A 12598-nucleotide genomic window follows, 5' to 3' on the forward strand; every position below is an offset into this window, starting at 1 on the left:
GGTGATCTGAAACATTTTTGCTTGCAGACCCACCTTTAGCAGCTATAACTTGAAGCAGTTATTTTCTATGTGAGTTTGTAAGTCTCACATTGTGTGGAGGAATATTACACAACACTGTTTTATTGTTGGTAATACCCAATTTCAGCCTGGCTACTGTTGGATAGATGGCCTCGCATTTGACTCAATAGTCAGCTCAATGGCTGCAAGGTGTTTGAGTCCTCTGCTGGTGCAACAGGCCCAAACCATCACCCTTCCACCACATTGCTTGAGAGATCCATTGGTGCCATCTGTACTGATACGTTTTGTTTGGTTTTTGTCAAACCTCTACTTTGTTCTCCCAGGTTTATAGAGAAGAGGCTTTCTACTGGCAATCTTTCCCGTCCACCCATGCTTATTCTTTTACTCACTCCCCTGTCAGTAACTTCAACATGCTAGCTGAGGGTTTTAGAACCTGGAATGTAGCTCTGTATTTTATGTAATGAATATGAGTGTTGCATTGTTGGACGTTGGGGATATTTTGCTCCATTGAAAATTGATAATCGTCTTGAAAGTTTTCCACTCATGAAGGATCAGTCACTGTGGAATGATTACATTATTACCTTTTCCAGGTTCAAGTCAGCAAAACATTCTCTCTGATCATCCCTGTTGTCTTCCTGCGCTGGTATAGCCATAAGCACACTGCTATTCACATTCTCTTTGAGAAATATGTGGTCAAATGGTTATCTTAGTTTAACAGAAACAGGACAAATGTTTTTGCTATGTACATCATTTATTGGAAATCACAAATAAAAACAATATGATTTTTTTTAATAATAGAAAAAATCTAACTATATCAGAACTGGCCTTAAAAAAAAGTGCATACCAGTAATTGAACTAATGTAAAAATCCTAAGGGTAATATATGACAGAACTGACTGACAGAGCATTGAAAGACACAGTAAAACGTCTTTTTTTATTTTTGGGGTCAGTCCTGTGAGATGATTTCCAGGTTGGCGAGGTGTCTCATGGTGGGCCTGCCGTGAGGACAGTTCCATGGATGCTTAATCTCACCCATGTGAATCACAAGCTTCTTCATCTCACTGACACTCAGAGCTGTGCCAATCATCACCTGAAGGTGGACACCAGAAGTTATACAATATATCAATAATGTACAAGAATATGTCAATTATAAACTGTGATAAAAATAACATCTATAAAAACTTCTAAATATTGTTAGATAACTGAAAAAATAATGGATTCTACTGTTTACTTATCACTTATTAAAAATGAACATATCTAGTGACCACCTAACAACCTTGCAACCACACTATATTCCCAAATGTATTTGCTCCACCTTCACATTGACTTGAGTGGCCTTCCATTCTAAATGATAGCTGAGGGCTATATCAGGTTGAGATTTTGAACTTTCCAAGTCAAGTCACACCAAACTCTCTATTCCATGATTTTATGGGTCGTACTTTGTGCAATGGTCCATGCACCTGCTGGGTCATTACCACAGCATGGAATTATCCAAATGAGCTCTGTATGCTGAAGCTTTAAGAGTTTCATGACTCCAGAGAACACATCACCAGTGCTCTAGAGTCCAGAGGTAGGGTGCTTCACACCACTGCATCCAGCGCTTTGCATAGTAGTTGGTGATATAAGGCTTGGATGCAGCTACTCAGCCATGGAAACACATCCCATGAAGTTCTCCACACATTGTTCTTGAGCTAATCTAAAGTCCATGTGAAGTTTGGTGCTTGATGTTTTACACGTCGCCTTGGAAGTGATCGGAACAAATGAACTCAATGATTTGGATGGATGAGCAAATAAGTTTGGCAATATAGTGTATTACAAATACGGTAATAATATTATAATTGTAATTTTAATAATATTAGTAATCCAAATAAAACATAAATGCTTATATTATTTTTTGACTTTGTTAAACAAGGAACTGATGAAAGAAAAGATGAAATGAGCTGGACTCAACTGATTTCCGACACGCTCTAGAAGCGAACATCTGCCTGACTCTTGACGGGTGGCACATGACGCCCGGGCTGTCACTCAGCATGAAGATCAGCTCTTCAATGTCGGCTGGGCCAAAGGTCCAGTTTTTACTGGTGGGCAAAGAGACCAGCTTCACTCTCTCCATCACCTGAGCTGGGGTCATATTTCACAGTGAGAATATGCAGAAACAATTATTCCTGCCTGGAGAGTACTGACAACAGTCCTACCATCTTCATCGATCAGAAACTCAAATCCATTCCTTTGGAAAATCTCCAGGTTCTCTATGAGCACGTTCTCGCTGACTGCAGTGAGGTGGAGTGGCTGTGGGCTGTAAGCGGAAAAGTATAATACACAAATGAGAGACTCTGGACACATTACACAATGCAGTGCAGTATTTTAACCACTTACACAATGAGTTTCTGTCCTTGGAGCACAGTGTGTTGCTGCAGCATCTCAAAGTTGTATTTCTCATCAGTGGCGTGTTGGTCAATCATAAAAATGTCCGAGTTCAGTTTGGTGATGATGAAGCCCAGGTTAAACTGACCGATGATCTCCATTTCTTTAAACATTTCCTTACTAAAAGTACAACAAATAATGTTTACTATTCAGCAAATTGTACGCTACCCCTGCTAAGTTTAAGGTTTTTTTTTTCAAGGGTTTCCCTGTATTCACCTCCATCCATCTTCATATCAAATCTGACCATCGTCCCCTGTCCCTGCTGTAGAAAAGCATCTCCATAGCATGATGCTGCCACCCCCATGTTTCATTACAGGGATGGTGTGTTTAGCGTTATGAGCAGTGTTCGTTTTTTTTCTCCACTAATAGAATTTTACATGTATGCCAAAATGTTCCTGACAGCTAATACAGTTTTTTTCTGGCCTTTCAAGTGTTGCTGGAATCTTCACCTGTAGAGCACCTTTTCCACATGTTTGCTGTGTCCCCTAAATGGATCGTGACAAACTGTAAATTGGACTTCTTATGGCTTTCATTCAGCAATGGTTTCTTTCCATAAAGACCAGATTCTCGCGCACCTGAGCTGTGGATCTCTGCAGCTCCCCTGAGTTATTATGGGCCTCTTGGCTGCTTCACAGATTTACAGGTCCTTCTCAAAATATTAGCATATTGTGATAAAGTTCATTATTTTCCTTTAATGTCATGATGAAAATTTAACATTCATATATTTTAGATTCATTGCACACTAACTGAAATATTTCAGGTCTTTTATTGTCTTAATACGGATGATTTTGGCATACAGCTCATGAAAACCCAAAATTCCTATCTCACAAAATTAGCATATTTCATCCGACCAATAAAATAAAAGTGTTTTTAATACAAAAAATGTCAACCTTCAAATAATCAGAATCAGAATCAGAATCAGAAAAGCTTTATTGCCAAGTACGTTTTTGGACGTACAAGGAATTTGTTTTGGCATAATCATGTACAGTTATGCACTCAATACTTGGTCGGGAATCCTTTGGCAGAAATGACTGCTTCAATGCGGCGTGGCATGGAGGCAATCAGCCAGTGGCACTGCTGAGGTCTTATGGAGGCCCAGGATGCTTCGATAGCGGCCTTTAGCTCATCCAGAGTGTTGGGTCTTGAGTCTCTCAACGTTCTCTTCACAATATCCCACAGATTCTCTATGGGGTTCAGGTCAGGAGAGTTGGCAGGCCAATTGAGCACAGTGATACCATGGTCAGTAAACCATTTACCAGTGGTTTTGGCACTGTGAGCAGGGGCCAGGTCGTGCTGAAAAATGAAATCTTCATCTCCATAAAGCTTTTCAGCAGATGGAAGCATGAAGTGCTCCAAAATCTCCTGATAGCTAGCTGCATTGACCCTGCCCTTGATAAAACACAGTGGACCAACACCAGCAGCTGACACGGCACCCCAGACCATCACTGACTGTGGGTACTTGACACTGGACTTCTGGCATTTTGGCATTTCCTTCTCCCCAGTCTTCCTCCAGACTCTGGCACCTTGATTTCCGAATGACATGCAGAATTTGCTTTCATCCGAAAAAAGTACTTTGGACCACTGAGCAACAGTCCAGTGCTGCTTCTCTGTAGCCCAGGTCAGGCGCTTCTGTCGCTGTTTCTGGTTCAAAAGTGGCTTGACCTGGGGAATGCGGCACCTGTAGCCCATTTCCTGCACACGCCTGTGCACGGTGGCTCTGGATGTTTCTAGTCCAGACTCAGTCCACTGCTTCCGCAGGTCCCCCAAGGTCTGGAATCGGCCCTTCTCCACAATCTTCCTCAGGGTCCGGTCACCTCTTCTCATTGTGCAGCGTTTTCTGCCACACTTTTTCCTTCCCACAGACTTCCCACTGAGGTGCCTTGATACAGCACTCTGGGAACAGCCTATTCGTTCAGAAATTTCTTTCTGTGTCTTACCCTCTTGCTTGAGGGTGTCAATAGTGGCCTTCTGGACAGCAGTCAGGTCGGCAGTCTTACCCATGATTGGGGTTTTGAGTGATGAACCAGGCTGGGAGTTTTAAAGGCCTCAGGAATCTTTTGCAGGTGTTTAGAGTTAACTCGTTGATTCAGATGATTAGGTTCATAACTCGTTTAGAGACCCTTTTAATGATATGCTAATTTTGTGAGATAGGAATTTTGGGTTTTCATGAGCTGTATGCCAAAATCATTCGTATTAAGACAATAAAAGACCTGAAATATTTCAGTTAGTGTGCAATGAATCTAAAATATATGAATGTTAAATTTTCATCATGACATTATGGAAAATAATAAACTTTATCACAATATGCTAATATTTTGAGAAGGACCTGTATACTTTCCTCGACTACGCAGTCAATTTAGGTGGACAGCCATGTCTTGGTAGGTTTGCAGTTCTGCCATACTTTCAGATGATGGACTGAACAGAGCTCTGTGATATGTTTAAAACTAGGGATATAGAGTTAGAATGTAACACTGGCTTTAAACTTAACCAAACCTTTCTCCCTGACCTGGTCTTTATGATGCCGTTTGTTCAGTAATGTTCTCTAACAAACCCCTGAGGCTTTGACAGAACAGCTGTACTGTGCATTAGTAAACTTTTACCTAATCTCTCTCCGGAGCTCGTCCTCAGCACTTTGGTTTTCTCCAGGGTTGATCTTGGCCCTGAATCGTCTGTAATGCAGCTTCTCCCCAGCCCTCTGCCTCTGCTGGTCCAGCAGCCTCTTCATGCTTGCTGCCAGGTCTTGCAGGGAGAAATGCAAAGGAATAGTCTTCCTCTGTAGACAGACAGGGACGTCTAACATGGAAGAAGGGGTATCTAAGTGTTTTGAAGTGGCATCAGATCGTTGTTCCGTAGTGAAACCTGGATTATCTATTCTGGCTCTTTTAGCTTCAGGGCTGATTATGGAGTCCTCAGTGGATGAACATGCTTTAGTCTGTAACTCTGTGTCCTCAGGGTGATTTTGGCTGACTGTGGAGTCATTATTTACACTTTCAACAACTGGTTCAGAGGAATCTGGTGATTCTACTGCAAAGTCACAACTGGCCAAAGAACTGTCTTTTTCAGACTCCTGATTGCTAATGGACATCCCTCCATACCTGAACCCATCGAGGACAGACCCTCCCCCTGAGCTGCATTTAACTGCCTCTGTTTTGAGTTGTACAGGTGACTTCATACATTGGGTGCTGGCAGATTTAACAGAGTCCTTAAAGAAACACTGCAGAGTTTTCTGGCTCGGCCCGCTGTTGGAAGCTTTTTCCATGCTTGACTTACTCCCAGAGGGGGCGCTGTTCTTGTTTGAAAAAGCAGCTTTGAGGGCGGCCAGGTTCATGGCTGACTTTAGGCTTGGAGTAGCAGGTTGGTTGTTCTCTACAGGTTCTGCCTTGTTGTCACCAGAAAAGAGAACGTCTTTAGATGCAGATGCTACAACTAGAAAGAAATATCAAAAGACAAACTTTCAAATTAAAAGAGGTCAAATAAAAAGAACAAGATAATTATGCAAAGATGCGTTCTCACTCGGTGCTGCTGTATAGTTCAGGCTGATCTTATTAACTCCAGCTTCATACATGGTGATGAGAGAGGCCTTTAGAATGGCAAGTAAGAGCTTCTCCTCTTGAAGGAAAACCTGTCGTTTGTCAGGGGTTACATTCACATCCACGCAGTCTGGCAACAAACAACAAAATATACATGATGGAATGATGGATCCAACTTTTACAGAATGTGATAAGAAAACATTTAGGTAATACAAGACTTTTTCGAAACTCAATTCCTATTTAACTAAATGTTCATATTCCTTTTAATTCTGAAAAAGTAGCAAACATCTTTCAATAAAATGTACTGAGTTAACCAAGGACAATTAAATATCAAAGTTTTTTTCCTGCCAACTACAAAGCACCAAACTCGTCTGATGTGGTTTTGTATCATCTATAGGTTTAGGCTGCTGGAGTACATACTTACAACTTTTCCCTACTTGGCTACTTTACCGTAGTACTCTCCAGTTATGCATCATCTGCAGTTATTGCTTCTTAGACATCACAACTGGCTCAGCATTACTTTACGCTTTCGGTTGAGCTTCTGCTGCCAATAACTTCCTGTCCTGTTTCTACACACTTGATCGTGTCTTTCTGGATTTAACCCAGTTTCTTTCCTAGACAAACCTGATGCAGGTGACTAACTTTCCATCCCGTAGATTCTTCTACAGGCTCAGAGCTGATCTGTTTGGCTGTGTGTCTCTCTTGAATGTAGCCTCTATAGGAGCCATTGCTACCATTAACTTTTTCCTTTTCCTTTAACATAGGAAGTACTCCTGGACCAGTGCTTCTGTATTTTTGAGGCTGATCACGCCGAGCCTGGTTCTGCTGGACGTTTACTCCTGTTAAAAGGTAGTTTTCCTGTCCACTGTCAGCACATGAATGCTTGATTCAAATTGAACTTGACTGCATAGGATGGAACTATATGTATGTAACTGATTTTGAATCTGTTTATATCATCAGACTGAAATGACCACATATTTCTGTATTTAAATCGGATATGATTGTTTTGTGTCTTGAAAAGACGTGTTGTAAATCAGCACCATCTAAAAAACTGATAAATAATTTTAACTGGAAAACGCTTTAATAAAACTACGGATTGCATCGGAACCCTAAATCCAACAATTCATTTTCAGGAAGAACTCCTATTTATCTGGTTTATTTTCTCACCTGAGGCAACAGCTATGTTCAGGGCAACGAAAGGATACTGGTGTCTGTTATACATGTGATAGACCTCATTTGTGAGTTTGCTGACCTACAAGGTAAGAAAAAAAAAGACATCAGGTGGAAAAAACAAACTCAAATTAATTGCATTCAACACAAATTACCTTAATGGGGTCACATGGGCGGCTGTTGATGAAGAAGAACTGCCTGTCTGAGACGCTCCGCCCTACGCCGTGGTCCACAGTGGACACAAAGCCTGTGATTCTGCCCAGAACATTGGTTTTAAAGCAACAACAAACGTAAAAGGAATAGTGCTATTTAATGAAATAATGCCACTCACGAAAAAAGTGGTTTGGGTAAATCACCATCCTTAAGTCCATATTCTTCCATAATATTCTCTGCAGGAGATACTTGCTGGAAAGGCAGAAGACTCTGAAGCTGCAGGAAAAAGAAATAAAACCAGTGACTTCTGGGATATTCTGATGCTGTTGTTTTAAATTAGAGTAAAATGAAAAGAAACAGAAACAAGTCAGAACCTGCTTTGGTCCAAATATGGCTCCGATGTTCTCTCTCATCGTGTTGCTGCCGCTGGTGCTGAGGACGGTGCTGCGCTTTCCCTGCCCGTTTTGGTTGGAGCAGGTAATACGCACCCCTGTAGAGATGATGCAGTAGGCCTGCAGGACATGTATCATCTTAGCATACTCCTGAAAACACAGCGATAACATGTTGGAGATTAGAGAGAAATACAACTGGGTTTCTATTTACTAGGACTCAAACTAGCACTCCCAAAGGGAAAATACATGTTGCTGTAAGTCATATTATACAGATTTCTTATAAGAGTTGATGTAGATGGTGATGGTTGTGGGCAAGAAGGATCTCCTGTAGAGGTCTCTATTACAGCAGATCTGAAGAAGCCTCTGACTGAAACACTTTGTTGTTGTATGACAGTCTCATGAAGAGGATGCTCAGGGTTGTTCATTCTATGAAGAATCCTTCTTTGCACAAGCATCTCCAGAGGTTCCAGAACATTTCCCAGAACAGAGTCATAGTGAATGTGCCCCTCATTGTGTTCTGCCTATCTGGAATAGGGTGGAGGAGTGAAACCCCACACTCCAGCTCTTCAAGGTGTATCCAAGTAATTCTTAGACCAAGAAGGGATATATAATCCCTGGAGCAAGTTCTTTATCTGCCCTGCAACTGGGATTTGCACAAAGAAAACTTTAGATTAAGGCACTGAAGCCTGTACCATCTCAACTGAGTCTTTTTGTTCTGGAGAAGCTTTATAGAGAGCTCACTCTGGAAAAAGGGAACTCCTCTGTATAAAAACACAAAGCCTCTCTACAACATTAGTTTGACCTGAGCTTAAACTGTTATTAAACTCCCACAGTGAAGCCAATCTGGAGCAAACAATCCTATTACATCATGCACATTTGATGTCCACACATCTATTACCTGAGGAGAAAATCTATCTCATTATTTCACATATCTAAGATGTTTTAAAAATACATTAGAAACGGTATTTATCAAACGTCTGGGTAAAGAGTTTCTGCAGGTAAAAACACCTTGGGTAACTCATTAGTTTTTGCCCATTATTTATTACCTGGGGGAAAAATAAAACCTCACATACTTCCACTTAAATGTAAAACAGTTAAAGTAGGAGTTTTTATACACAAATTCCAGACCAGCAGCCTGCTATAAAACTATTCCAACAAGGACATCCCATCAGAATCTATAAAATCCCCAAAGATCGTTTAACTGCTGACCTTCTTGATATTACGTTGGAACTCCTTGTGCCTAACTGGCAGCGTGTAGAAGAGCTGCTGCAGAGTGACCGTGGTGCCTGGCTGCCTGGGACAGGGGGACCGCTGCACAAGGTAGCCCTGATGGTCAAACACCAGTTTGGTGCCTACTTGGCTGGACTCATGGCATGTAATCACACTCAGGTCGCTGCAACCAGAAGGTAGGGCAAAGAGTAACTCATAATCTGACAATTACTGTTGGCTTTGTGAACAGAAGAAATGTGAACAGCAAAGACTTTACCTTAGAGCACACAAAGAGCTCAGGGCTTCACCTCGAAAGCCGAATGTTTCCACGTGGATAAGATCTGAGAAATCTCTCAGCTTTGAGGTGTGATGTTTTAGTGCTGTGGTAGAGGAGGAAGACATAGCCTGATGTTTACAGGGTTCCTAGACATTCTGTGTCAAAGTGTCCTACTTTTCCAAGCTCAAATTTCCAGAGTTCAGACCTTATTTAAAGTTTAAATACAGATGGATGGATGGATGGATGGATGGATGGTTGGATGGATGGATGGATGGATGGATGAATGAATGAATGGATGGATGGATGGTTGGATGGATGGATGGATGTTTGGATGGATGGATGGATGGATGGATGGATGAATGAATGAATGGATGGATGGATGGATGGTTGGATGGATGGATGGATGAATGAATGAATGGATGGATGGATGGATGGATGAATGAATGGATGGATGGATGGATGGTTGGATGAATGGATGGATGGATGGATGGATGGTTGGATGGATGGATGGATGAATGAATGAATGGATGGATGGATGGATGGTTGGATGGATGGATGGATGAATGAATGAATGGATGGATGGATGGATGGTTGGATGAATGGATGGATGGATGGATGGATGGTTGGATGGATGGATGGATGAATGAATGGATGGATGGTTGGATGGATGGATGGATGTTTGGATGGATGGATGGATGGATGGATGGATGTTTGGATGGTTGGATGGATGGATGGATGGATGGATGGATGGATGTTTGGATGGATGGATGGATGGATGGATGGATGTTTGGATGGATGGATGGATGGATGGATGAATGAATGAATGGATGGATGGATGGTTGGATGGATGGATGGATGGATGGATGGATGGATGGATGGATGAATGAATGAATGGATGGATGGATGGATGGTTGGATGGATGGATGGATGGATGGATGGATGGATGGATGAATGAATGAATGGATGGATGGATGGATGGTTGGATGGATGGATGGATGGATGGATGGATGGGTAAAGTGTCTGGAAAAACTAATATTTTTACATACTTATCCAGACTTAGAAAACACAGGGAACAAATTCCACACTATTCCAGATTTTTCTGAACAACATGGAAATTACAAAGATCTCACATACTGAGTGCTTCAAAGTTAGCCTCTTCGACACCTCTGCCATTGTCTGACACTTCTATTTGTTCAGCACCAGAGTCCTTCAGCTTGACATCTGGGAAAGAAAAAAAGGGATTTTAATTAGGAAAGACAAGCAAACATATGCAATATTAGTTTCTAAGCAATTTATTAATAATATTTAATAGTTTGGTAGAAATGTTGAGAATCAGGTATATAAATTAAAAGGTGAGTCTGAAAAGCTGAAACATAAAGCTGTTAATACATAGGGAGCTACATTCACTGAAGTAAAAAACAAGGCACAACACATTCATGACCTGTTTTGTTTTTCAGAAGTACCCTGTGTGCTCTGCCTACCGACGTTGGTTGCTCCCGCATCAATGCTGTTCTCCACCAGCTCTTTGACAGCTGTGGCCAAACTCAGAACTACTTGTCCTGAGCAGATCTGGTGTACTGAGTGTTTGTCAATGGCCCGTATGGCTCCAGCTGCCTCAGAAGTGCTGAGAAGAAAAGCAAAACTTTTTCTTCTGGTAATATGAGACTATTCCAACAGACAGAGTCCATCAACAATATTCATACACTTTTAAATGTTGTCATACACAAAACAGAAAGTTTAACCCCTTGAACTCTGATACTCCTAAATAACATATAATGCAACCGAATGCTTCAAACATCACCTAATTAGTCAACAGAGTTCTGCTGTATTTAATTTCAATTCTGTTTATACACAGCTATTCTGTGAAGACCCCAGTGGTTTGTTAGAGAACAGTAAACTAAGAGCATAAAGAAGACCAAACAACACACCGAACAACTCAAGAATAGAGGAGTGGAGAAGTTAATGCTGGGTTAGGTTATAAGACAATATCCCAAGCTTTTAACATCTTACAAGGCACTGTTTACTCTGTCTGAATTATAAAAATATAGCACAACTGCAACCCTATCATGGTCATCCTCCTGAGCTGACAGGCCGGGCAAGGAGAGCATAAATCAGAGACACAACCAAGAGGACCATGGTACCTTTTGTGAGGCTGCAGAGACCCACAGCTTATGTGGAAGAATGTGATGACAGGAAAACCTGTGCACTCCATACATTTGGCCTTTATCGAAGAGTGGTAAGAAAAAAGCAATGGCAGCTTGCCACAAGCCATGTAGGAGACACAACAAACATGTGGAAGAAGGTGCTCTGGTCAGATTCAGTTCAATTCAAAAATACTTTTGATGATGAGACCAAAATTCAACTACATGCAGAAGAAGGAAAACTAACATTGAACATTACCCTAAACAGACAAAACCCACACTAAAAACATTGTGGTGGCAACACCCCACTGTGGGGAAGCTTTTCTTTAGCAGGGACAAGGAAGCAGGTCTGAGTTGATGGGAAGAAGGATGGAGCTAAAAACAGGGCCCTCTTGGAAGAAAGCCTGGCAGACAGCAAGAGATTTGAGACTGGGGAAGAGGTTCACCTTCTAGCAAGACAAAGAGCCTAAAACATACACCAAGAGTTACGATGGAATGGTGATCCAAGCATAATCATGTGTATGTATGGCCCAGTCAAAGTCCAAACCTAAATCCAACTGAAAATATATGGCAAGCCTTGAAAACTGATTTATGCAGATGCCCTCCATCCGACCAGACAGAGCTGGAGCTGTCTTGCAAAGAAGGGCAGAAACTTCATTCTAGATTTACAGCAACTCATACATTCTCAAAAACAGGTTCGACATAGTATCTAATTCGGAGGCTGAATACAAACTCACCATATTTTTCAGGTTATTTTAGTGAAATAAATAAAACGTATAGGGTGTATATTCAAATCTCATTAAATTGTGTTTGTAATGAGAAATAGGTCAAACGGCAGGCAGTGTATACAAGATTAAGACAGCATTATAAAGTCCCCTCGACGTTTCAGCAATTCACTTTTGACTTAAAAAAAAGTGACTAATGATTCAAGTTAACTGATCAGTTATTCTGTGGTGAAAAACTAAAATGGCTATCTTACCAAACATCGGACATATTTCACAGCATTTCCAGTGGATCCCTGCTGGATCCCCACAGCTTGAAACCTTACACTAGACGGACCGGTACACTGGCAGATTATTCGCCTTATTCAAATGTAGGTGACTTGTTTTCACTCATTCTCGCCTCCCTGCGTGATAAGCACAAACATGAAGCTCTCCCGCGCCGTTTACGCAGAGTTCGTGAGCATTACTACTGCGCAACGCTGCGCAGCTTACAATTAGAAAACGTAAAAGCGTGTAAAAGTTAAGCTCTAAAGAAAAAAAAAATCCAACAAGTGTTATAGGAA

The 12598-nt window shown here is 41.4% G+C and overlaps 1 protein-coding gene across 1 annotated transcript; it reads right to left on the reverse strand.

The window, feature by feature from the left end:
• Positions 1-750: 750 nt before the first annotated feature.
• pms2 (PMS1 homolog 2, mismatch repair system component) lies at positions 751-12431 on the reverse strand. Its single transcript, XM_047377875.1, has 15 exons — positions 12293-12431; positions 10654-10796; positions 10307-10393; positions 9173-9275; positions 8896-9079; positions 7669-7836; positions 7473-7570; positions 7297-7396; positions 7139-7223; positions 5955-6101; positions 5042-5867; positions 2394-2561; positions 2213-2313; positions 1969-2138; positions 751-1107 (listed from the first exon to the last, which is right to left on the reverse strand). The coding sequence occupies exons 1-15, from the start codon at positions 12304-12306 to the stop codon at positions 964-966; spliced, it is 2538 nt and encodes an 845-aa protein (XP_047233831.1). The 5' UTR covers positions 12307-12431; the 3' UTR covers positions 751-963.
• Positions 12432-12598: the final 167 nt, after the last annotated feature.

This window comes from Girardinichthys multiradiatus, chromosome 10 (genome assembly GCF_021462225.1).
Source record: "Girardinichthys multiradiatus isolate DD_20200921_A chromosome 10, DD_fGirMul_XY1, whole genome shotgun sequence".
NCBI lineage: Eukaryota > Metazoa > Chordata > Actinopteri > Cyprinodontiformes > Goodeidae > Girardinichthys > Girardinichthys multiradiatus.